General features: G+C 46.2%; 1 protein-coding gene across 1 annotated transcript in view; it reads right to left on the bottom strand.

The window, feature by feature from the left end:
* The window catches only part of CACNA1F (calcium voltage-gated channel subunit alpha1 F), a 62,600-nt gene that overhangs the window by 22,091 nt on the left and 14,412 nt on the right, over window positions 1-26,097 (bottom strand). Inside the window, exons 10-28 of the mRNA XM_083592088.1 lie at window positions 25,734-25,811; window positions 24,712-24,802; window positions 22,329-22,355; window positions 22,069-22,229; window positions 18,375-18,600; window positions 17,720-17,927; window positions 15,792-15,912; window positions 15,063-15,156; window positions 14,731-14,788; window positions 9,946-10,000; window positions 7,892-8,036; window positions 6,574-6,703; window positions 6,338-6,397; window positions 5,125-5,231; window positions 4,641-4,728; window positions 4,145-4,252; window positions 3,157-3,209; window positions 2,032-2,178; window positions 437-638 (exon numbers count right to left, since the gene is read on the bottom strand). Coding sequence (XP_083448214.1) covers window positions 437-638; window positions 2,032-2,178; window positions 3,157-3,209; window positions 4,145-4,252; window positions 4,641-4,728; window positions 5,125-5,231; window positions 6,338-6,397; window positions 6,574-6,703; window positions 7,892-8,036; window positions 9,946-10,000; window positions 14,731-14,788; window positions 15,063-15,156; window positions 15,792-15,912; window positions 17,720-17,927; window positions 18,375-18,600; window positions 22,069-22,229; window positions 22,329-22,355; window positions 24,712-24,802; window positions 25,734-25,811 — 2,159 coding nt within the window. The remainder of the gene's footprint in view (window positions 1-436; window positions 639-2,031; window positions 2,179-3,156; window positions 3,210-4,144; window positions 4,253-4,640; window positions 4,729-5,124; window positions 5,232-6,337; window positions 6,398-6,573; window positions 6,704-7,891; window positions 8,037-9,945; window positions 10,001-14,730; window positions 14,789-15,062; window positions 15,157-15,791; window positions 15,913-17,719; window positions 17,928-18,374; window positions 18,601-22,068; window positions 22,230-22,328; window positions 22,356-24,711; window positions 24,803-25,733; window positions 25,812-26,097) is intronic.

The raw sequence follows: 26,097 nt of genomic DNA, 5'->3' as shown, positions 1-26,097 counted from the left end.
CAACCTGTTATTCCCCTTGTAGACTGCTAGGTGAGGAGGAAGAGGAGGGACAGAGAGGGGAGGGTGAAGGATAAGGGTGAGAGAAAAAGAGCGAGAAGGGATAGTCCCACCCACTTTTGGTTCTGGTCCCGTCCCCTGAGAGATTATACCCCCCCCCCCACCAAGGAAATTCAGCCCTCAACAGAAAATGTTCCCTGCCCCTGCTTTATTCAGTACAAGGAATTGTGGGACAGTCACTGGAGGGAGAGAGACAGAAGGAAAAAGCCACAATCTCCACCAGCTCCATCAGAACTACACAAATTTGAAGTAATCGACTGCTGAAGTTAATGAGGCAGCAGAACAATGAGGATGGGTTGGTCATGGTGGCAGTGCGGTTGGGAATAAGTGGGAATGGTGATTTGCACCAGCAGAGCATGAAGTGAGGAGAAAGAGATACCTGGTTCTTGTCCAGCTCACAGTTCTTGTACTCCTGTTCTCCCTGTGCCCGGAAAGTGATGATGACGAAACCCACGAAGATGTTCATCATGAAGAAGGCAATGATGATGATGTAGACAATGAAGAAGATGGAGATCTCCACCCGGTAGTTGTAGATGGGCCCCTCATTTTCTGCATTGGCATCGATAGCCTTGTAAAGTAGCCTGGCAAGGGCAAAGTGGTGAAGAGAGGGAAACTATGAACAGAGAGCATAACAGTAAGAGGCGAGACAGACCCATAAAAAGCATGAACTACCATTCTGTGGACAGGATATACTACCATTTGGATCCCTTCAAATCAAGATTCAGGCCTCATCATGGAACTGAAACTGCCTTGGTTGCGCTGGCCAATGATCTCCAGCAGGCTAGGGACAGAGGTGAAAGCTGTTTCCTGCTTCTGCTGGATCTCTCAGTGGCCTTTGACACGATTGACCATGGCATCCTTCTGGACCGTCTAGAGGAGTTGGGAGCTAGGGGCACTGTTATGCAGTGGTTCCACTGGGAGCGGCCTCCAGGACAATAAAACACTGGTCTTAATGGATCTACATTGGTTCCCAGTACGTTTCCAAGCACAATTCAAAGTGTTGGTGCTGACCTGGCACCCAAATTACCAGGGCCAACACCCATAAAGGAGCCCCACTGACCAAGACTAACATCGCCATCTTGGCTGTGACTTGACATGGGGTGTGGATAGGCAGCGACAGCACACCTAAGCCCTATGATCTGTTAAAGCACACCTCAGAGTTCCTTGTAGCAGTGCAGGATACATTTTCTCTGTTCATGTAAAGTGCTAAGGGTGAGAGTGTGTCTCAAAGCAGCCACTGCAGCAGTCAGGCTCCTACATCTTACTTCCCATGCCACTGAGGCATAGTCTTCCTGCCAAAGTAACTGCAAGCAGAGCTGTATTCCTCAGAACTCCCACCAAGGCACCAATTCAAGCTTCCCCAGTTGACTCAGCACCTGTTCATGAGACAGAGGCTCCACCGAACTCTACAAAGCCTCATGCTAGGAACCAGCCCAATCTGAGCAACTCCTCCACAAATGTGAAGTTCCTGTTCCCTGCCCTCCCTGCTCCCCAGCTGCCCCTCTCAGAATGCCAGCCTTTTTCTGCTTTGGACTTTGCCACTTGCCTCTGGTGGATCCACCTGTCTGGTAGAGCTTTCCCTCCTAATACTTGACCAAGTTGCCCCAGGAGTCCCAGAAATTGATGCCAATTATTGGTCTAATCCAGTCAGGAATTTTTATAGACTGCAAAAGTGTGGGAGATGATTCAGAAGGCAGACGTAGGAAGAGGCGTGGAAAGATGGGTGGATTTCCTTTCCAGTCTTCAATAAGTCACACAGGCTACTTTATTATGGCAGAAGACAACGGGTAGAAAGCTAACAACATGATAACTTGTGTGTGGCAAAAGAGCTGTGTCACGCTTTATCATGTTCACATTTTTGTTTTACATAGTGACATGCAAGAGAATTATGGGAATGGTGAGAATCATCACAAACACAATTATATACACACGTGTGTGCACACCCCATGCACAATCCCCAGTAGAGTAACTCACGCTGGCCAGCCTTCAAAAGTAGAGACAGTGAAAAGGGCCATCATGCCCGACAAAACATTGTCAAAGTTGAAGTCGCTGTTGAGCCAGGCACGCTCCCGCACCATTGGGTGAGCCACATCTCCATCCTTGTAGACAATGAATGTGCCCCTGTGTGCAGAGGAGGAGGAGGAAGAGGAAGAGGAAGAGGAAAGGAAGAAGGAGCAGAAGGAGCTATCAGTATGGGCTGCAGCTGGGAGTCATTGAACTTAGACAGGCAGACCAGATCCCAGAGCGTAACCCTACCACAATTTCCAGCTGCAAAAACCACAGTTCCTTTTACTGCAAAGCTACCCAGCCACCCTCCTTTCTGTCTCTCAGACCCCTCTCTGCTATCTTAGGGCCAAACTAGATGCTAATAGTCTCCCACCTTTCTCTTTTCTTCCTCTCTTTATTTTTAAACTGAAAAGCAGATACATGGAGGCAGCTGGTCTGAATGGAAGAATAGCAGGGATTGCTTAACCTTTTCCCTTTTTTGCCATTTATTTCTTCAAAATTATCTCCCCCCCCCCCCCGGGGGGCGGGGCGGGGAGAAGCAGCAGCTTGGGGAGGGGAAGCAGAAAGACAACAGGAAAGGAAAGGGTCAAGGAGACCTTCTCCCTGTTACTCTTTGGGTCACAATCACAGACTCAGAGGTTAGTTTTCAGCAGAAGAAACAGGAGAGGGGAAGGAAGAAAGGTAGGAGATTATTACTGTATCTCCCATGTGATGTCTTGTTTGGGCCTCACAGACACCCACAAACAACCCTTAATTCACAGGCCATTACACGATACTAGACCATCTAGCTTTCATCTCAGATCAGCCATGCATGGGAATCCATTACATTGCTGCAACATTTTGCCATACTAATGTATGGCAGTGGAGATCTGTCCAGGAGTGAGGAAAAAAGAGAAAGACAAGAAGAAAGCAGGGCCAGAGAGCTGCAGGCAGCAATGTTAACAGGTCCCAGTTTGATCTGTGGGGTGGCTAGACATCTTGGTTGGTTTTCTTGGTATTAGGCTAAAATGCCAATGCCACCTGGAGAACTTGGTTGGTTGGGGAAGGTAACTGGACACTCTGCTCTTCTTGCAGGGCAGAGCTGAGACTTACTTGCATTCATACGGAGTGTGCTTGGCCTCATCTGTGCAGCTGTAGAACTTGCCCTGGAGACAGAAGTGGCAGGAGATTGGAGATCGGGCACTGATGGGGAAGGAAGGTATCCATCCTGGGGAAATTCTTATCTTTCTACCCTGTGTGCTGCCCCCCATGGCCCTGGGCATGGAGGAAACTGTAAACTAGCCTCACACAGGGTGGGGCAGTCAGGGCTTACCTTTACCCTGCCCTGTAATGAGACACCCACTTCTATCGACTTTTCATCTTAGGGTAGAGCAAGATGTTATGCTCAGCCCCGGTCAGTGTCAGGTTGTCATCCATCTCCCTGTAAAATTGCCTCAACCTCATTATATCATGTACTTCCCCACCCCAAATCATTGGGATCGTGCTGGCCCAGTGGAGGTGGGAGGTGGGGAAGGGCTTGCCTAAGCTTAACAGAGAAAGGTTCACAACAGTCTTATGTCGGGCATTATGTCTAGTTGCTCTTTTCGCATTGCTTTTCCTTTACAAGATCTCCATACTTCTCTGTCTTTCTCTCGGTCTCTCTTTCCCTGTCTTGCTCACTGTCCACCTTCATCAAATATGGCAGTGTGTGCTCAGGTAAGCTACCAATCAACTAGCTGAAAAACAAGAGCAGTACTTTGCAATGCAGATGATTTACCATATATCATTATATGATTATTATTACTATGTTTACCCATGTAACTTCTATGGCTGTGCCTTTGCACATGTATTTTCTTTCTTTCTCTTTGAGCCGAGTTTTTTTCCCTTGTGATGACCTACAGCTGAAACAAATAAGCCGCCCGACTAGTGTCTATAATGAGGTACAGGATTGGTTGCTAAGGTGATGGTATTTGGAAGTGTTTTGGGTGCAAGCCCCAAAGAAACACGCCCACACTCAACATGTCCTTGATCCAAGCACATACACACATCTTGCACACACTCATTTAATCCAAACCACCCCAAATAAATTAGCACTCCTTACCTTGAAGAGCTGAACACCGATGCAAGCAAACATGAACTGCAGTAGGGTGGTGACTATCATGATGTTCCCAATGGTGCGGATGGCCACAAACACACACTGAACCACGTGCTGCCAGACAGGGAGGCACAAGGGATGTGAGGAGGCCAGGAGGGAACTTTCCAGTTCTCAACAGGGCGACCCTGTGGGTGTCAGGGCTGGTGCAAGACATTTTGGCACCTGTGGTGAGCCACAAAATGGTGTCCTGCTCCCCACCAGAGAAGAAGCGGGGAGTGAAGATTGACATCGGGAAGAAGGGGGAATAAAGGTATATCTTGGGATCCACTGCCCCTGTGGATCCTGCCACCTTGAGGCAATTGCCTTGCCCTGCCTCATGGATGGGCCAACCCTGAGTGGGATGGGGAACACAGGCACCACATCTTCATAGCCCCCATGCTGTGGGACCTCCTTCCAGATCCACATTGTAGAGCCACCACCCGCCCTTGAAGACATCCCTCACCTTCAGCCCCTTGGCCCGGTTGATGGCTCGGAGAGGGCGCAGCACCCTCAGCACTCGCAAGATCTTCACCACAGAGATGGCACTGGAGCTGAGGTGGAAAGAGGAAGGTGTGGGAGGGTTTTGGTTTTAAAAACCACACTGCACACACCTTCTTTTCATTTCCTATAAAATATATCCTAAGAACTTGATAAGAAGAGCCCTGCTGGATCAGGCCAAGAGCCCAACGTAGTCCACCATCCTGTTCTCACAGTGCCTAACCAGATGCCTCCAGGAAGCCTGGACGCAGGACCTGAGCACACGAGCCCTCTCCCAGCAAGTGGTATTTCAGAGGCTGGAAGCGGAAGACGGCCACCCCAGGTGGTGGTGCATCACTGCGCAACATTGCCCTTTCCTCCCGGACCAGGCCAGCACCATCCTTTTCTCCTTCTTCTTCTTTTGGGGGCCTACTCCCAAAGTATCTTGACCATTCCCCAATCAGACTTACTGGATGCCAAAGGAGATGAGTGAGACACTGACAACCAGCAGATCAAGGAGATTGAACCAGTTCCGGCAGAAGGAGCCTTTGTGCAGGAAGGCGCCGTAAGCGGTCATCTAAGGACAGAGACATGCTAAGCACCCCGGCTCCACCCAACTCCTCTTTCTCAGAACTGTGGCTGGAACCCAGGAGCTTGGAGGTCCCCAGGTGCCCTGCGCCAACCAAGTGACCCTGCCTTCTCCCCACCCAGGCTCAGTCCCTTTATATTCAAGAGCAGATGTGCTAACTTAAGAGGCAGATTGGGGAGGGGGCTGATGTCACACCTGGGTGTGATGTCACACACATGCACCAAGCATCCTGAGTGCCAGCTTCTCCTTCTCCTTCTGCTTCTCCTTCTGCTGCTGCTGCGCCTGCCAGGAAAAGAGGCCCTGGCTCTGCCGACATTGTGCAGCCTACAATGAGTGCTGAGCACCCCAAGTGCCACACACACGTCGGGAGGACCCAGGGCCTCTTTCCCTGGCAGCCAGAGAAGAAGCTGGCCCCGGAAGCTGGCCCCTTGGGTCCCTCGAGCTGCACTGACTGGCAGCAGTTTCAGGAAGGAGGCATTCCCAGGCTTACCTGCTGAGCATTGAACCTGGGATGCTCTGTGCGAAGGGAAGATGCTCTTCCACGGAGCTGCATCTTCAGGATCTCTTTAACAGCTAAGGCATAACTCAGCTGAGTCACGTGACTCATGCTTAACAATGTCGATCAAGACCAGCCTTCTTTGCAAGAACCACAGCAACCAGCAGGCATGAGGCGGTCTGCAGTCTACCAAAAATCTTGGTCTCCTTATGGCCACCACTGTTCTGCACAGTCCATAGCTGTGTTGGAGCTAAATTCATGGTGGGTGGTAAGAGTCAAAGGCCTCTAGACAGGAGCTGAGAAGTGCAGCCCTGACCCTTCCCTCCTTGTTGCTGAGAGCCACATCTTCTCTCCCACCCCGCTACTCCCCAATGACTTGCAGCTCATTCTGCAGTCGCTGACCCCCTTCTCCACCCCAACCCCAACCCTGATTGCCAGCCATGGGGCTATGAGGGCACTAGCAGAAGCAGCTAAGGTCTGGTTGTTTGGTGCCACCCTGCAGACGTGGCCCACGTGCAGGTGTGGGCAACCCTAGAGACTTGGCCAATGGGGCATCCACTGAGGGCTGGCTACTCTCCCCTTCCTCATCTTCTGGTACCTTGAGTAGGATCTCAACAGTGAAGATAGAAGTGAAGGCATAATCAAAGTATCCCAGAATCTGTGTAATGAGAGGGGGGAACAGGAGAGGGGTGGGGAAGAAAGAGAATGGAAAAATTAGGAAATAAGAGCGGAGTGAGAGAGAGAGAAAGGACGGAGCGGAGGGTGAGACACTCTTCTGCCTCTGCCCTCTCTCTCCCATTCTACCCAACCACCTTTCCATATGGCATGGCTTACATTGTTGCGGAAGGAGTGTGCTCGGATAGGGTCCTCTGCTGCCAGGGAGATGCTGCTGAGGATGATGAAGACAAGGATGAGATTGGTGAAAATGTGGTGATGGATCAATCTGTGGCACCCAACACGGAGCCTGGCAAGAGAAAGAAAGGCGGCCACCATAGTGAGCCAGCAACACACAGTAGGAGCAGCCAAGTTTCCTGAGGCACATGCAGACTTCCCTGCGAATCAGGAGGTGGAGATGGGGAGCTAAAAGGCGATCCTGGCAGATGTAGGCAAGATTAGAGGGAAGAGCCTGGGTGGTGCCTTGGAAGTGGGCTGGACTGACATGGGGAGAAAAGCCAGCAGCAAAATCTCTGAAGCCAAGCAAAGATTGACCTTGGGATTTGCCTACTCCCTTGACCTTGGGTTGAGATACCTGGGAAGAAGGCTAAAACTCCACCACCAGTGTGAACCCTGGCAGTTCTGGGTCTGCCCAAGCATAGCCAGACAGTGCCTCCAGTTGCCCTTTACTGCTCTCAACCAATGGGTCCCCAAAGTGGGACCACAATGAAACCAGGATCTCTGGCAATTTTTTACCATATTCTTACACTGGTTAGTCATGCCCTCTGCCCCAGGAACCCAGGCAGCAGTAGAAATCCCTTGCCAAACCTAGTTTCAAGGATTCTTTGGGGTGGAAAGACACAACAGTTAAATGGGTATATAAATTGGTAGCATAGATATGCTTCTACATGTAGGTTATTAGGGCACTCACACCAGGGACTCTGGCCACAGGGACCCTGCCACCTTGCACCACCAGGGTTGTTTGCAGATTGAGGAACCTGCTGGCCTGGTATTTGGCATGCTGCAGTGCCACCCAGATAATGTCCAAAGAGGAGTACTGCAGCTCATCAGGCCAGTCAGGCCAGGCAATCTGTGGGGGCAACAGGAGCCAGGCTGGCCTTACAGAACTGGTGCTTCAAACGTGGTTTTCCAGTGTGAAAAAGCTACGGCTAGAACAGTCATGCAGACTACATTGCATCAAGTCCTTCTGATGGCTGTTCACCGTTCTGTACCTTCATGTTGGCCTGCCATAACTATGGACCTGTATGTGACCTTTGTTTGATGTTCTGGGTCTTGACCTAAAGTAGGCTGCACCTTCGCCTTTCCAAGTGACTGCTTGCAGGTCTGACACCTGCACAGCTCTGGCACCAGAAGAGGAAATTCCTGGACCTTACCCTACAACTCTTGCAGAATTATGACCAAACTGAGGTCACATTCCACTGAAAGAGAAAGCCAGCCCCACCTTCTTCCTCCTTGGTTCATGCCTTTCTGTACTCACGGATTTGTCTTGCTAAGGCAGAAGAAGGAACTTCCATCAGGAATTGGTAACACCTTCTCTGTGGGGGTTTCCTCCAGTTTGTCTAGGTGAGACTCTGCCAAGCTCTGCTGATCTCCTTCTGCCTCTTCTTCCTCTTCCTCCTCACCTGAAAACAAGGCATGGTGTAGGATTAAGCAAGGACTGAGGAACCTTTGGCCCTCATCTGAAGCTGAACTACAACTCCCATGAGCCTCGACAAGCATGGTCAATAGCCTGGGGCGATGGGAATTGTAGTTCAGCAACATCTAGAGGGTCAAAGGTTCTCCACATTTGGTTTTAAGGATTCCTCGGGAGCCATATTCATTACAGCAGTGTGTGTGTGTGTGTATTAATGAGAGAGAGAGAGAGAGAGAGAGAGAGAGAGAGAACAATGTCTAACTATTATGAACTGATCTGATAATTATATAGTACAGTCAAACCTTGGTTCCCAAATGCCTCTGTTTTGGAACGTTTTGGCTCCTGAACGCCGAAAACCCGGAAGTGACTGCTCCAGTTTTTGAATGATTTTTGGAAGCTGAACGTGCTACGTGGCTTCTGTTTTGAATTTCCCTATTGTATTGAGGCTTCCGCCTTCAGTTTTCGGTTGTCAAACCTTTTGGAAGTCATGCGGTCTTCCGGAGTAGATTACGTTTAACAACCGAGGTTTGACTGTACCATAAATGTGCATGGTGCATTACAGAGTAACAACAGAGAAGAGGTGCTCTTGCCCCAAGAAACTTACAATTTAACAGTTGATACAGGAAGGGAAGAAGGTTGAGGGGAGGATAGACAGGAATGAATATGTGTTTGGCAGAGAAACACCTACTTAGGTCTTCATTTCTGTAGTGGGAGGAGTACCAATAGGCTATGCAAAGGCTAATGGAAAAAGTGAGCTGCAGTAGGAGAGAAGGAGGCTGCATAGAACCACAGAATTTCAGAGTTGGAAAGGACTCTGAAGGTTATCTAGTCCGACCCCCTGCAATGCAGGAATCTCAACTAAAGCATCCCAGACAGATGGCCATCCAACTTCTGCTTTAAAATCACCAAGGAAGGAGAATCCACTACCTTCCAAGGGATCCCGTTCCACTGTCAAAAGGCTCTTACACCAGAAAGTTATTCCTGATGTTGAGTCAAAATCTCCTTTCTTGTAACATCAAGCCTTTGGTTCCCTCTGGAGCAGGTGAAAACAAGCTTGCTCCATCCTCCATTCAAGAGCCTTTTTGATAATTGAAGATGGCTATAATATCTCATCTCAGTCTCCTCTTGTCCATGCTAAATATCTCCAACTCCCTCAACCATTCCTCATAAGGCTTGGTTTCCAGACCCTTAATCATCTTGGTTGTCCTCCTCTGCACACGTTCCAGCTTGTAAATATCCTTCTTAAATTGTGATGCCCAGAACTAGGCACAGGGTTCTAGGTGTGCTCTGACCAGGGCAGAATAGAGCGGTACTATTAAGTCCCTTGAACATTATACGTCTGTTGATGCAACCTAGAATAGCATTAGCTTTTTTGCTGTTGCATCACACTCTTGACTCATGTTCAGCTTGTGGTTCACCAAGACCCCTAGATCCTTTTCACATGCCCTACTGGCATGCCCAGTGTTCCTTATATTTTTGCAGCTGGTTCTTCCTGCCTGAGTGAAGGACCTTACCTTTGTCCCTATTGAAATCCATTGTGTTAGTTTAGGTCCAGTTCTCCAAGCTTAGAGTCTGAACTCATGTTGCCATTGATCCTCTTCCTGGTTCACTGCAATACAGTAGCTGCCTTTCATACTTAAGGCTTAAATATCCCAGAGGAGCTCAAAGGCAATTTATGTTGATGCCTGATAGTTGTTTACGTGGAAGAGAAAAGCTGGGAGGAGGAGAGGCAGAATAAGCAGCCTGGTCAATTGTAAGTTTTACATTCAATTACAAACCAGGCTGCAATCAAGAGCTGCTTTGGTCTCATGTGTGAAAACATAAATAGCCTTTTTGTCTCAGTAAGGTAACAATCCTCACGATTGTCATAGTACCATACACAACGTTTCTTTCCTCACCTGCTTCTTCACTGCCTTCCTCTACTTCCTCCTCCTCTTCCTCTCCACATTCCACCTGAGGAGAAAGCAGACTGGGCATCACCAATGCACGTTGGAGTGGGATGGAGGGCAGAGCAGGACAGTTTCTGTAGTATTTGCTGGCTATGGCTACAGACAGAGTGAGGCGAGAGGAGTGTCCAGTTCAGCCTTTATGACCTTCAGGACAAAGGCAGGAAACTTCACCACCCTGGACTTGGGCAGACTGTCCCCACCCTAGAGGTGGGGGGTGGGCACTTCCTCAGGAGGGTTCAAGCGCGAGGCTGCCTTGGATGTGTGTGTGTTTGCGTGTGTAATGGGGGTGGGGGTGAGATCTGAATGAAAGAGAGAGATCCTTCTCAAAAGTTTCCAGGCTGTCACCCATTGCACAAGTGAATGTTGTGCTTGCACGAGGGCCTGTGCAGAGAACGGCATGACAAGCACCTCTGCCTTGTACATGTGCGCGCATGCAGCATGCAGCTCAATTCAGCATGCATTTTTTCCTGCCAGGGGCACTTCCAGATCTCCTTTTTATTGTGGATCCATGACAATCTGTGTTCATGATGGTTTCCGAGCAGTTGTACTCAATCCTACTTTTAATCCTGTCTGTGCCTGGAGAAGCTTTGGGGCAGACGCACTGCTTCATTTCTAGCCAGATTCAGTAGCTTTCTGCTGAAATCCTGTAATTTTTCGTACCATAAATGCTCTAGGATTTATTTTGTCCCACTTTTGTTGTGCTATGGGGCAAGAGTGCCTTTCTAAACAGCAATAATACAGTAACACTGGGAAAACATGCCAGAATAACAAATAAAGCGGAAGGATGTGGTTCAGTATAAATCCACCACTAAAGGTAAAGGTAAAGGTACCCCTGCCCGTACGGGCCAGTCTTGCCAGACTCTAGGGTTGTGCGCTCATCTCACTCTAGAGACCGGGAGCCAGCGCTGTCCGCAGACACTTCCGGGTCACGTGGCCAGCGTGATGAAGCTGCTCCGGCGAACTGGCACCAGAGCAGCACACGGAAACGCCGTTTACCTTCCCGCTATACAGCGGTACCTATTTATCTACTTGCACTTAAGGGTGCTTTCGAACTGCTAGGTGGGCAGGAGCTGGGACCGAACGACGGGAGCTCACCCCGCCGTGGGGATTCGAACCGCCGACCATGCGATCGGCAAGTCCTAGGCGCTGAGGTTTTACCCACAGCGCCACCTACTATTGCACTATTATTGTACCAATGATGTGCCCACGAAGAAAGAAAAAGGCCCTAGTCTTCTACAACCTGCAGAGTCTGTTTTATCACCAAGCAATAAAGATGAGGAGTCAGCCACAAAAAATATGACAGGAAAAACACACCTTCTTCATATGTCTACTCCACCCATGTCTAAAGCAGGCCGGGCAGAGGGCAGTCTAAGCAGCTCCAATTCTTATATTAAAATAGATGTGTGGATGAGAGGAGGTGAATTCTCTTCTTTACCACTCCATTCCTACCAGAGCTTTTCTCCTCAGCTCATCACACTTTTACCATCAGAACAGTGCTGAGAGAACAGTGTGCTGAGCCTAACTCACCTTCATGGTCCTTTTGTTGTAAAAATTAGACCTCCCAGTTCCTGCCTTTGATTCAAACAGAACAGACGTGTGAGCTGCAAACATGGCTGCACTGTCTCATTTACTTCAGCCCTTTAAGGAGGAGCAGGGCAAGTTACCTCCATGCAACCTGTTGAGCCACTACAGCTCTCCACCATGTGACTAAAAGCTAGCAAGCCAGTTCACACATGCACACCTGGTTGAGGCCTGTGCTTACTAGAAATAGGCAGAAGAGGGCACTCTCTCAGAGGCTGAAGTAGGCATGATGCAAAGGCCATAATTAAATCTCCAGGCCTTTCTTTGTCCCCCACCCCCTTAAAAGCAGCCACAGCAATGGCTCCAGTTATCATAAGAGGTGAAGTGTTGGGTGTTTATCATTCCCCCTTGCCATTTTTAGATCTGACCCCACTCCACTGAAGCTGTCATGAGCCCCAGGGGTGGGGGTGGGGGGGATGGAGCTTTAGGAACCTGGATGAAGCCTGTATTTGGGTGGAGGATAAAGGTAAAGGTAAAGGGACCCCTGACCATTAGGTCCAGTCGTGGGGTTGCGGCGCTCATCTCGCTTTATTGGCTGAGGGAGCCGGCATACAGCTTCCGGGTCATGTGGCCAGCATGACTAAGCCACTTCTGGCGAACCAGAGCAGCGCACGGAAACACCGTTTACCTTCCCGCCAGAGTGGTACCTATTTATCTACTTGCACTTTGACGTGCTTTCGAACTGCTAGGTTGGCAGGAGCAGGGACTGAGCAACAGGAGCTCACCCCGTCACGGGGATTCAAACCGCCGACCTTCTGATCAGCAAATCCTAGGCTCTGTGGTTTAACCCACAGCGCCACCCGCGTCCCTCTGGGTGGAGGATAGGGGGTCATAATAGCTGTGTGTGTGGTGGGGGGTGGGGAGTGGGGGGTTGCATGAAGGGGTGCTCAGTCTTGCAAGTCTTTGCCAGACTTTGCCTTGCAAGTCTGAAGTGGCACAGCCCAGTGATGCAAAGGAAAGAGGCGGATTTGCCCTGCCAGACCTTAAACTTTATTATGAATCAGCAGCATTCTGCTGGTTGAAAGACTGGCTGCTTCTTGAGAACACAGACATTTTGGATTTGGAAGGTTTTAATAATGTTTTTGGGTGGCATGCATATTTGTGGTACGACAAGGTTAAAGCACATAAAGCATTTAAAAACCATATTGTCAGGAAAGCATTGTTCAATGTCTGGATAAGATACAAAGACTTATTGGAAAACAAAACCCCAAGGTGGTTGTCACCAATGGAAGCGAAGGCTCAGAAAAAGCTCAATATGGAGGCCAAATGGCCGAAATATTGGGAAATATTGGAACAAGAAGGAGACAAATTGAAATTGCAGAGTTTTGAGAAATTAAAAGATAAGTGCGAGACTGGCTTCACTATTATCAAATAAGAGAGGCCTATAATTTGGACAAAAAAATTGGCTTTCAGGTGGAAAAATCAAAATTGGAAACAGAACTGTTAGATCCCAAAACTAAGATACTTTCAAGAATGTATAACTTGCTGTTAAAATGGAATACGCAGGATGAAACGGTTAAGTCTGCAATGATTAAATGGGCGCAGGATATCGGTCATAATATCATGTTTGCTGACTGGGAACAGTTGTGGACCACAGGTATGAAATTTACGGCATGTAATGCCCTAAGAGAGAATATTATGAAAATGATATACAGGTGGTACATGACACCAGTCAAGCTTGCAAAAATCTATCATTTGCCCGACAATAAATGTTGGAAATGTAAAGAAAATGAAGGTACTTTTTTTCATCTTTGGTGGACGTGCCCAAAGATTAAGGCTTTCTGGGAGATGATATATAATGAAATGAAAAAAGTATTTAAATATACCTTCCTGAAGAAGCCAGAGGCCTTTCTCTTGGGCATAGTCGGCCAATTGGTACCAAAGAAGGATAGAACTTTCTTTATGTATGCAACAACAGCAGCAAGAATACTTATTGCAAAGTATTGGAAGACACAAGACCTACCCACCCTGGAAGAGTGGCAGATGAAGATGATGGACTATATGGAATTGGCGGAAATGACTGGCAGAATCCGAGACTTGGGAGAAGAGGTGGTGGAGGAAGACTGGAAGAAATTTAAAGACTATCTTCAGAAAAATTGTAAAATTAATGAATGTTAAAATTATGTTTGGATTGGCAATAAGTGGTATTCAGCAACAAAAGTTAATAAGAATATGCAAAAATGAATTGATAAATGGATGAAAATATAGAGTTATAATATGTTATGATATAGAGTTAAGATAAATGAAAGAGGGTAAGGATTTGCTGAATTGATTATGTAAATGGGAATACAAAAAGGGGAGGTGTGAGGAGGTCAAGAAACAAGCAAATGAGCTTAAAGATATCAAAAAATGGATTTGCTTTTTGTATTTTGTATTTTCTTTTTTTCTCCTCTATGTATCTTTGTATTTTTTGTATTTTTCTTTTTCTTTGTTTTCTTTTTATTCTGTAAATCTCTGTTTTTTGTAAAACCCTAATAAATATCTTTAAAAAAAAAAATGAAGTGGCACAGCCCAGAAACAGGCTGTGTTTCTTTACAGTGCAATCCTTACATCTGGTCCATGCTGCTAGACAGGGTTAGGTTGAAGTGCAAATGACCTTCTGCAGGTGGCGACTTTTGGTACTCAGTAGGGTAGAAAGCTTCCACCAGTGGCAGATTGTGGACATGCTCCAAATGGGTCTTAGCAGGCTACCAGTGGCTATACCTGTGGCACAGCAAAATCTGAAACAAAACCCCTTCTGCCCTGGCCAGCACCATGCAGAGTCCATTCTGGCTTGTACTGGACAGGGGAGGAGGTGCTGGGTGTTTTCTCTTTTAGCTTTGGCCATGCCACTGGCCAGCAGCAGCCAGCAGGGTTTCAAGTGCAGTGGTTGATCTGCCCTCCTGCTGCTCCCTGGGCAGAATTCGGATCGTTCTGTTAGTGAACTAGGCCATAAAGACACATAGAAACCAGCTGGCTAAGGCTGATGGAAGTTGTAGACCAAAACCTCAGGAGGACATCAGGTTGGCAAAAGCTGCCTTAGACAGTGATAATAAACAGAAAGTTATATATCTATTACTCATGTGGAATTGCTGCCTACTGATCTGTGGGAGGACTACGTGCATCTCTAGAAGCAACAAGGTCAGAAATGAAGGTCAGGGTTTCAGTTCTCACCTTCACATTTTTCTCTTCTTCTTTCTCATTGCTCTGCTCCCCCTCTGCTGGTGCCTCTCTGAATTGTGGCAGGGAAGAGGGGGAAAGATGAGAGTTATAGAAAAGGGTAGAAAGGAAAATCTAGACTCTGCCTCAGGGGGAGGAGGACCCAAGGGGGAGGCGGGCTTCTTTAAATGTGCCCTTTCTTTCAGAACAAAATCATCAGAAGGAAGCCTTACAATGAGCTATTTAAAAACAATACAAATAAAAACAAAGCTAGAAACTGAGCAACATTTGGTCAGTTCACTCTCTTCTCCAATCTGCCACTCCCCCCCTTAGATTACAGTTCTCACTTTTCCTTGTGTTCCCCCTCCTTGGAGGTATTGATGTTGTCGCCATCTGCCAGGTTGTCCACAGCAATGGCCAAGAAGACATTGAGCAGAATATCTGGGGTTGAAAGTTCAGAAAAATGTAACCTGATGCAATGGGTAATAACCACCCCGAGCCAAGACACCCTCCGGATGAGGGCTGTGCCCCCGTTAAAGACATGTGAACAGATTAAACATACGAGTTTTATTTGTTCATTCTAGCAATCAAATCTATATAAACTGTAAAAGCAATAGTTCTGAAAGAAGTTGTATACTATTATTTGCTGTTAGATTATGCACTAGTGTATCCTAGTCAGCATCCTCTTAGGAGAGGCATTTCATCCTGTGCGTGAGGGAAGTGAGAATGTCTCTTTCTAGATGATGCTCCTCATCTGCAGTTTCATAAGCATTTAAAAAGAATATATGCTGCCCAATCAAACCATGTATCCCAGCATTCACAGATGCAAATGCCCTTACTCCTGCTACCTGCCCTGTATCCGATCCCTATTTAAGCACTGCAGTAGCAACCACTATTCCATCCTAATGTAACCATGGGAAGGTCAGCTTGATTTCTAACTTCAGGGTCTGGAAAGGTGAGGACCTGAATTAAATTTGGGAGCCCGACTCAGCAATTTCTCATCAGCAATCTAGCAGCCTAGCATCAATCCTCTTGGACTTAAGGTCCATTAATCTTCACCGCCAATCAAAGGATACAGTTGCCGCAAATGAAGAGGATGATGAAATAGACACAGACCAGCATACCTGGGAAATAGGGGCCGCCATAGGCCATGATCCCATCATACATCACTGCATTCCAGTCCTCCCCTGTCAGGATCTGTGGCATGAGCAAAGGGAACAGCAAATATAATTAAGATAGTTCCACAATTAAATGTTGTTGTTTTTTAACTGCTTATTTAAAGTACTTATATGCTGCCCGCCAATACATTTATCCCAATACATTTATTACAATGCAATTTAAAACAAATCAATAATAAAATCAATTAGAGGTAATAAATAATGTAATTAGCACAACACTCAACTCTACAGCAGTGTTCCTTGTGGTATTCCTGGGATGGGGAACTTGTGACACTCCAGATGAATGCAAGATAAATACTCACTGTCATATAATCATCCCGTAAACAAATCAGAATATGTGCTTAATAAAGACCAGACCCAAGACTTGCTCATACTTTCTCATCTTGCTGCTTCCCCCTGGGGAAAACCCACTCTTAGTGCTCAGTTGGAGCAAACAGCAATTTAAGTTTCCCCCAGACTGACATTTGCTCCAAGTTAAAGAGTGAGTTTTCCCTAGGAAAGGAAGCAGGGCAAGGAGAAAACTACTCGGTTGGACTCATGCTTTCTAGGCATGGGATAAACAGAAGTGTGGAAGAACCCTTTGTCTAACCACCAAGTAAATTTTGAGCAAGCAAATTAGGATGACTGTGAACAAACCAGTAATCACTTATGTTAAATTCTTGGAAATATTTAGGGACTATGAGATAGTTCAGATTGTGAGCTTAAAATATAACAAAATAAAATATTCAGAAACAGTATAAACATGAGCCGATCTTTGTATATATCAGCTTCCTACCATCTGAATCTCTCTTGCTTATAGCCCCCAAATGGCTAGCAGCACCCTGCTCTAAAAGAGCTGATAAGAACTTGGATCTTAGAATATGGTATCCTATTTTCAACTACTGAAATCTCAATGCCTAGCCTCTGTAATACGGTAAGAAATGTTTCAGAACTATTGTTGCTCATCCTAGTGGGTATGCTTTATATTTTGATATCCATGTGTTATTAGAAGTATTTGTTTAGTAATAAAAATAGAAGATGAAAGCAGATATTCTCTTGTGCCTGGTTACTGTATACAAAACCACAATTGAACCTGACACAGTTTTAGGTATGCACTTTGTTAAAGTGCTTTTATCAGCTACGGGTGGTAAATTGGCAGCCTAGGGCTTCCAAAAGACTGTGATTATAAACTGAGAACACAGAGTCTAAATTCATGACACCATGCATGTCTTTCTTTCCCTATCAACACTTAAAACCCCCCAGAAAGCTGGGACCAGTCACAGTTTTGTGTTGCTTCTCCCACAGAATGTATAATTAATATTATTATAATTGTGGTGATGAGGTGGGGTAAACCAAGGCCTGTATTGTTAGAATTTTAGGGTCAGCTAAATTAGAAGTGATTATGGCATCCAGATCTGAGGATACCCATTAAAACTGTAACATGTGATTCTATGGAACTTTAAGCTCTTTTTTCTTCTGCGCACCAGGGTCAACAACCCTTCAATTATTGAAGGAATCACACTGCTTCCTTGTACTGTTCTTTAAGTCTGTTTCAAGGACACAACTGAGTGGCTGCTAAGATCACCCATGAGTCATGGGAACCTGCATTGACAGCTGTTGCCATTCCCTCCCTCTTGAACGTTTTTTAATAATAATAATAATAATAATAATAATAATAATAATAATAATAATAATAGTGGGATGGGGAAGTTGACAGGATCGGGATCCAAGTGGGAAATAAGGGGCTTCAACCATTTGTCCCTTACATAGCCCAGTCCCCAGCAAGCACCCAAACCTGTCGAAGGCTGGTCCCAGACACCCCACTTGTACCCCATGTGTGTTTTTACCTGGAAGACTGTGAGCAAGGCCTGGGGGAACGTGTCAAAAGTACTGCGCTTGGTCTGGGTCTCATCAAAGTTGAACTTGCCCCCAAAAAGCTGCATGCCCAGCAATGAGAAGATGATAATGAAGAGGAAAAGCAAGAGCAGCAAGGACGCAATGGACTTCATGGAGTTCAGCAAGGAGGCCACGAGGTTGCTCAGCGAGGCCCAGTGCCTGGAAAGCAAACCAGGGATGGATAAATGGGTCGAGGGACTTGGGGCACTTCAGCTCACAGGTAAGAACCAGCACTACTAGAATAGGGATGGGGAAACCGGCCTCGCTGGTCTCCAACTCTCACTAGGCCCTGCTAGTATGGCCAATAGTCAAGGGACAATGGGAGCTGTACTCCAACAACATCTGCAGGGCAACAGGCTCCCCTCCCCTGATGTAGAGGAAGCAGATGTAAATTGATCTTAGCTTCTGAGGGAAGAGGCTAATATAAGTGCAATAAGTACATACTGACCACCTGCCTAGGGTTCTATAGTAATATATCTTCAGGCCATAAGCAAATCAACCTGAATTTTCTAGCAGGCAACCACCTTGAATTAAGCTAACCCCGAGTGCATGCCCCAGCCCTAAGCAATGCCACCCAATCACCCATGACTACGACCACCACCTGACCTGGTGACTTTGAAGATCCGTAAGAGGCGGACACAGCGAAGCACAGAGATTCCAAGAGGTTGCATGATCTCAAACTCTACCAAGACAGTCTCCAGGATTCCACCACATACCACAAAACAATCAAAGCGGTTGAAGAAGCTGACAAAATAGGCCTGTAGTCCCAGGCTGTACATCTTCAACAGCATCTCCATGGTGAACAGCGATAACAGTACTTTGTTAGCATAAGCTGTGGCAAGAAAGAGTAGAGGGTCAACAACAGGTATATGGGACAGCCTTATGCTCCTTGTCCTCAATGTTAATTAAGTACCACACAGTACACTGGGTGTCAGACAGACTGGAGGACAGATGCTTTTTCACAGTTTCCATCTGCAAAATGGGAATAATATGATGAAGACTCAAAATATTTTTTTTTTTTTTTTTTTAAATAATATTTATTGAAGTTTCCAAAATACAGAAAGAGAAGAAAAGAAATTATGAAGATACATTCAGAACCTTATTTTCAAACATCCACTTTCTGGGACTCCCCCCTTCCCCCACCCCTACTGTATTCCCCTTTCATATTGTTGTTTCCACAAGTTCTATTTCTGATTTAAAGCACAATTTATATACCCCATTGTTCAAATTTAAATTTATACAAACCTTATGCAACACCCTTGATAAAAAAAAAGCAAAAGATCTCTCCCCATAGCCCACCCCCTTTTCTTTCCACAATGTCCCCCTTTTTTCCCATTAAAGTAAAAGCACACAGAATAAAAGTATAAAAAAAATAAAAAATATATTAGAAAAAAGAAAACCAATTCAGAAAATAGTTGCAAGCCTTTGGATTCTAATTCTCCCTCCCCTTCCCCGGTTTAATTTCCCTTATCCTCCAATCTATGTTTCCAGCCTGGAAATCTTAAGTCCATCAATCCCATTTTTCCCCCAACTCCTTGCAGAATTATTTCCCATTTCTAGGATTACTTTCTTTAAAAATTAATTCCTAAATCTTTAAAAATGTCAAATTATAAAATTCCCCCCATTGTTCTTTCAAGGTTATAGTCCAGCTTCCTCTTGTTCCGCTGCTAAAACTTTCTTATTCAGAAGTTTAGTAACTCTACATGGGTTGTTGTTATTCAGGAACAAAAACTTGCGTTCAGTCCCTTCCTTCTTCAGTAAGGTATTCTGTTGTCTCCTTTTAGTCTAAACACCCTGTAGACAAGATTCAGTTTCCGTTTTGCAGCTTTCCCAGGAGATAACCAGTTCTGTGAAATTCCGGAGTGTTGTATTTTTCCCGGCTTACGCCCATCTTTGTAATGTCCCGAAACTCCTCTAGGGGGGTTGTTGTAACTTTGTTTCCAAAAATCCGATTGTTCTCCGTATTTTCGCCATTTTGTATTCAAGTCTTAACAAATTATATCAAGTTGTAACAAATTTGACCAGCAAGGTCCTTGTAATAAAATCCTCTTTAATATTCCGACTTTGACAGCTACTTTGACAGCTGTCAAAATCACCGGCTCTTTTCACCAGGCTCACTCCTCAATCGCCCCGGTTCCCAGGGAGGGGGGCGCATTTTCCTTCTCCTTCAATTCTTCCTCCAGCACAATTCTTGTACTTTCCCATCATGGAATTCTTAATTTAGCAAAGATACCGTTCTTTTTGGGCCTTGGCTTCCCAATCCTTGTTTTAAAATGTCTACAATAGGGAGGGGGACTGACTTCCTTTTTAGATCCCCCCCCGCTCGTCTCAAATCCCAAAAATTTTTCTTCTTTTAAACCCGATTTCCAATTTACTCACGGGTTGTTGTTAAAAGTCCAAATTCTCAATGGAAGAAGTCAGCGCTCTCCGCCGGATGGCATGCGGCTTCGCTCGGCAGGGATGGCAGAGGACTCAAAGCACCACGCTTCTCCCCGGCACCCGATCCGTAGCCTTTAAAAAGGCTCCTTCACGAGTCGGGAGGGCGCTAGCGGTGCTAGCCGAGTCTCCAAGTCCACGGCCCCCGTGGCCGTGGTTTCTAAGGGTCCCCGCATCGCCGGTGCGGTAAAACCCAGCCCCTGCCGAGCCGGCTCCCTCCGGAGCTCGGAGGGAGTCCGCCATTCGGCGATGGCGCCAACCCGGAAGTCCCACTCAAAATATTTTGAGCTGGATGAAAATGGCAGAGCAGAGAGGAGTAAATAGAGACTCCTCAGCTCTTCTGCACTTCCCTGTTGATCCTTCTCTACAGAGTAACTCACATATACAAGGCACTTTGGAATGGGTGGGGATGAGATCAGCTGCCCAAGTATTTTTCAGCAAGCTTACAAGTTCGAAACAGGGATGGTCAACTGGTAACCCGCAAACTAGACTGACCAAGCAGCTGTAGGATTTATATCATGCATTTCCAAACAATTCATGCATATCAGCTCAAGTATGGGCAATTTCAGTATTCTCAGGGACCATCTCATTTGTTCTCCAGATATCAGTCCATCCAGAGGTAGGAAATCCACACAGAATTGTAAGTGGTCATGCTCCATATCAAAGCTGGTGTCAGTTAGGATTTCCAGTTATGAAGCATGTTATGTACTGAAGTTCTCACCCTGGGCCAGCAGGGAGATACTGTAGATAGTTATGCAAATAAGGGATCGAAAGTGATGTTCAGTGATTGGATAGTTTTAGAAAATTGTTACAGTAACGTTGTACTGGAGCTCTATATAAGCAGGCTGACTGAACCATTCAGTTCAGTTCTGTCCTGGTCTGTGAATAAAGAAGAGCTGTTTGAAGAATCGCTGTGTCGTCTGATATGTTCACCCACAACTTAACAAAGCACATGTGCTCAGGGCAGGCAATGCATTGCATACAAACATATGCAGTTACATATTACATACTTGGCACACATAAATCTAAAGAGAGGAATGTAAAATATCTGAATATCTGTGTTTCTTATGGCTTTGACATGTTTTGTTTTTTTTACTTGCAAATAGAACTGTGGGCAAAGTTTTTGCTATGTCTTGATAAAGGTTTGTTAGGGCAGGAAAGAGCCAGATAAAATTGTCTTACAATAGGGATGGAGAAACGGTGCCCCTTGAGGCATCAGTGGGTTCCCTTTACCACCACCACCCCCAGCCAGCAGATGCTGCCCAGTGTCAGGTCACGGATGATGGAAGTTAAAAGTCCAGCAACACCTTGAGGATCATGGTTCAGCCACTCCTGCTACAGAACAAGAACAGTAGATGGCAGTCAAGAATTTCTAAACCAGTGTGTGGTTTTGTTTAAGAGAAGTGGAACAACCGATTTTGTTTCCCTCCCAAAATCCATAGTTGGGGAAGGGAGGCAACAACCCCACCCCCCACCTCAGCCAATTTTATATTAAAAATTAATTCAAAACCATGTTCCTGCTTCTCAGTCCTGACCACAATCACTAAGCTACCCTCTTAGGCCACATCCATACCATACATTATCCACTTTAAACAGCAATGGTGCTCCAAAGAATCCTGGGAACTGTAGTTTGTTAAGAGTGTGGGGAGTTGTTAGGTGACCCCTGTTCCCTCACAGAGCTACAATTTCCAGAGTGGTTTAACAGTCAGTCCCCCTTCCCAGTGAACTCTGTTTAAAGTGGCATGATACTGCTTTAAATGCATAGTGCAGATGGGCCTTAGAGGCTCTCCCTGCTCTGCGCTAACTCCTGGACAATACTCCCTTGCTGGCGCTAGTATACATTCCCTGTGTCTTGCAACCCTACCTTGGATTTGCGTGAGCCAATCAGGCTGATTGTAATGCTCAGAGGCAATTGTGAGAGTGTTGAGAAAGACAAGGAGCAGGACCATCCAGTAGAAAGAAACGGATTTGACAGCCAGGCGGCATTTCTTCCGGAAGAGACGGTTGATGCGTCGCACTCGGCGGCTGCAGCAGAGGGGGGATGGGGGGGACAGATATCACTGATGAGAGCCAGAGAGCAGGAGAGCACTGGGCAGAGGGGAAGGCAGCTTTCATCCTACTCACCCAAATTTGGTCTTGGAGAGCTTGCCTCTGTGGAAGACAGGAGAAATTCAACAAGAAAATGAAACACAACTCTCTCTCAGCTGCAGTTGAAAGCTGAGAAATTACAAACTGATCAAGGATACAGGGGCAGCAGTTCTTAGAGGAGGCTCACAGACACTGTCAGCATTTCACAGATATCCCAAACCCAAATTAGGGTTGCCAGGTGGCACCCCCCGACATTTTATTTATTGATTTATTTTGCTAGCCTTTATGCTACACCTTTAACTGCAACCTGACAGGCAGAAATGAAGCAGATGGAAAATGTCTCCCATCATGGCATCTTCATGTCAAGAAAGGATTGCAGGCAAGAACACTAAAAAATAGCCTCTCTCTTTCTGTTTCTACTATCAGAAAGTAAATATAGGACCGTCGCTAGAAGAATCACCTTCTAAAGTTGTCTCAGCTTTACCGCAGTTGCTCAGTTTTATGATCTGGGCTGGAATCTGACCTTCTTGTAACCACTGGGTTAAGCCACGGTGAACAGAGGTTAAAGCAACAATTAAGAGTTGGGACAGCCCAACAATGTGTCTCCCCCTCTGCCCATCTCTATTCTTCCCTACCCTAGCAATTAGTTTCTCATGTTCAGCTGCCAGGGGTGCCCCTACTATGAGGCAAGATGAGGCAGTTGCCCGAGAAAGCATATTTTGAGTGCTATCAAGGGAGAAAGAGTGGGACAGCGGGTGGTAACTAGATCTGCCCATGGAAGCCACTGCAAGGGCTTCTGCTTTTCTTCCCCTCGCCTCCCCCCATTCCTCCCTCATCCCCGCCAAATTGGCTTCAGCAGAGATCAGGATAACCCCCAGAACAGTGTACAGGGGGACAAGAGGGCAGATTATTCCACCAGGCAAGCAGGAATGCTTGCACTGACAGAGTAATCTGCTTAGCATTATTCTGAATTCCTCCCAGCAAGAAGCAACATATGGGACCCAATCCACTTGGACTTTCTCATGTGCAAATCTTACTAAAATGAATATAAGCTGCTGAAGAGCACTGATAAATTGTGCCATGTTAAGTCACAGCGGTAAAGGAACTGTGTCATGTTTAATTTGAGGGCCTAAAAATGCCTTAGACTGGTTACATTCTTGGCAAGACACACTTGCCCTTCAGTGATGATTTGGGCACCATTACAAAGCACTCTTGCCTGAAAGGAGAGAACACACTGTGGTAAACAGGAAGAAGTGGTGAGCAATGTAGGTTAGGTTCAAACTATGAAGCTCTTTCTAGGCTTATTTTAAACCTAGAATCAACGCTATCTGGGTGGTAAAGTTGCAGACTCTCTACATTTGCCCATAGTCTTGTTTTCAGCACACTGAGCTAATTCGCTCAGCTGCCTAGCTGCCACTGCTGCTCTACCACTCCTCCATCTCTTCTATTTTACACGGAGTATGTGATGTCACTGTGGTACTCAGCCTCCTTCATTCAGCATGGAAACAGAGGAGGAGGCAGAGTGGTGCAGCAGCACACAATCATTGGCAGAGAGGAGAACTGTCAGAGCATCTCAGCAGCAGTGCCCACCTGCCTTCTTGCTTGTCAGCCCACCCACTTTACTTCATGCAAGACCACCTGCCCAGGTGACTGAGCCCAGACTAGACCTGGAAGAAGAGGGTAGCAGCAACAGGAGTGCCTTCTATAAGCTTCAGCTGGTGGTGGCCCAGCTGTGCCTCTATCTGAACAGGGATAGCCTAACTTCTGTTGTCTACACTCTGGTAACCTCTGGGTTAGATTACTGCAATACATTATATGTGGGGCTGCCTCTGAGGATGGTTCAGAAACTTCTGCTGGTGCAGAATTCAACAGCCAGGTTGCTCATTGGGGCAAGACGATTTGAGAATAATGCCAATTCTGGCCTGACTGCACTGGCTGAGAGTTTCTGGGGTCAAGTGCTGTTTTTTACCCACAAAGCCTTAAAGAGCTCAGGACCACAATGCCTCAAGGACCATCTCTCCCCATATGAAGTGACCCAGACCCTGCAACCATCACCAGAGGCCATTCTTTGTGTGCCTCCACAGAAAATCCAGAGGGTGGCAACATGAGAGCAGACCTTTTCTGCAGTGGCTCCCCATTTGTGGAATGCTCTCCCCAAGGAGGCTCGCCTGGTGTCATCATTATATATCTTTAGGCGCCAGGCAAAAACGTTCCTCTTCTCCTGGGCCTTGGCATTTTAAATTGGGGGCGGGGTACTGTTTTTGTTTGTTAATACGTTATGTTATTTTGTGGGTGTTTGTTTTTTTTTTGTAAACTCCCCTGTGAGTCAACCCCAACCCAAAGAAACTGAAAATGTAACATTACTGTACTAATCCGTTCTGCCCTCCCTCCCTTTGACTAAGGAAACTCACAAACTCACAAACACACATCGCAGCAATTGTTCTGGTGATGTTCTTCCTCCCCAACATTCTCCGTATTCACTGAGGTGGTTTCACTGGCAGGGAGACTGGCTGGAGAGAGAGAAAAGCAAGTGGGATTTTCAAAAACAGCATAAAGTCCTCTCTGCACCATTTCTTATAACTATCCAGGCCCACTGCCTGGCATTAAAACCACAACACTGACTTCCCTTCGGCGTCATGAATGTGACATTGGTCACATTCATCGTAAGAGTAGGTTGAAAGTTTGAAAAGTTAAAATTTTGGGTGAATTAATGAAATAAAGCAATCTGCCTTTTGTTTCCATGGCTACCACCTCTGTTGCAGTGACAGTGGTGCTGAAATTCCCAGTTGCCATTGGCTGGGGCCACCATTTTGCTTTCCCCATAATGCCCTTGTGAGTGATGGATGTCATCATGTGGGGGGTGGGAATGGCATCTGCCAACAGCTGTCCACTGGGAGCAGCATAATGCAGACCAGAGGGAGGAGGGAGTCGGTGTCTGAGACAGAAAATTCACTGCACTCCAAAACATCCCACAACATGAGCTCAGCCCAACACAAGAAATTTGTTTTTGTTGTTGTTGTTCCCAAATGTACTTCTAAGGCTGAATACAAAAAAGGTTTTTAAAAAGTAAGAAGTAGTTTGAAAAAGCCTTCTCTTCCAATGGTGTACACATACTGCCACCTCTTATTAAACAAGTTTTGCAGGTGTTCAAAACAATTCAAAAACCTGCTTCCCAAGAGGCAAAAATCAGGAAATGTGTAACCATATTAAGCATTTTCAAACTGCATTCAACTTTGGAAGACAAAAACCTGTCTCCAGCTTAAGCATGAAGATGGATGTAACATAAAAAGAAAATATGAATGAAATCAAGAGTAGGCTGTGGATGAAGCATAGGTGGGGGATTGGACAGAAATACATGATACGTTTTGAATATATATTTTTCTGCTTAACTCTTAAAGAGAATGAAACATGGCTACTTATGGAAGAAAATGAGGAAATTACTGTGGGTGTCGGTGGAGTGACTGCTGTATCTGAACCATTTCTTCTTCTTCTTCTCCGTCAGGTCTGCCACAGTCACGCCTTCCATAAGCAAGGCAGGGATGAATGACAGGATGGAGGGATGAATAGGAAAGGAAATAATTTAGGGAAAGGGGTAAATGAATGAAGAATAACAAAGTAATGTGAGTTACATAACAAAGACAATGGAGAAAAGTGGACAAGTTTCTCTCGCTCTCTTCAGATTCCTTTTTCTTATGTCAAAGTTGCCAAGATTAAACAAAGAAGCAAGGGCTCCTCCACCCCCCCATTTGCACTTCCTAGTACTGAAAGCTACAGGGGCAGACTTGCGCTTTCCACACGTCAGCTG

Source organism: Podarcis filfolensis, assembly GCF_964270895.1.
Source record: "Podarcis filfolensis genome assembly, chromosome: 17".
In the NCBI taxonomy this organism is placed as follows: Eukaryota; Metazoa; Chordata; class Lepidosauria; order Squamata; family Lacertidae; genus Podarcis; species Podarcis filfolensis.
The sequence above is the reverse complement of the archived record's forward strand: the minus strand, read 5'-3'. Positions and strand labels throughout refer to the sequence as shown.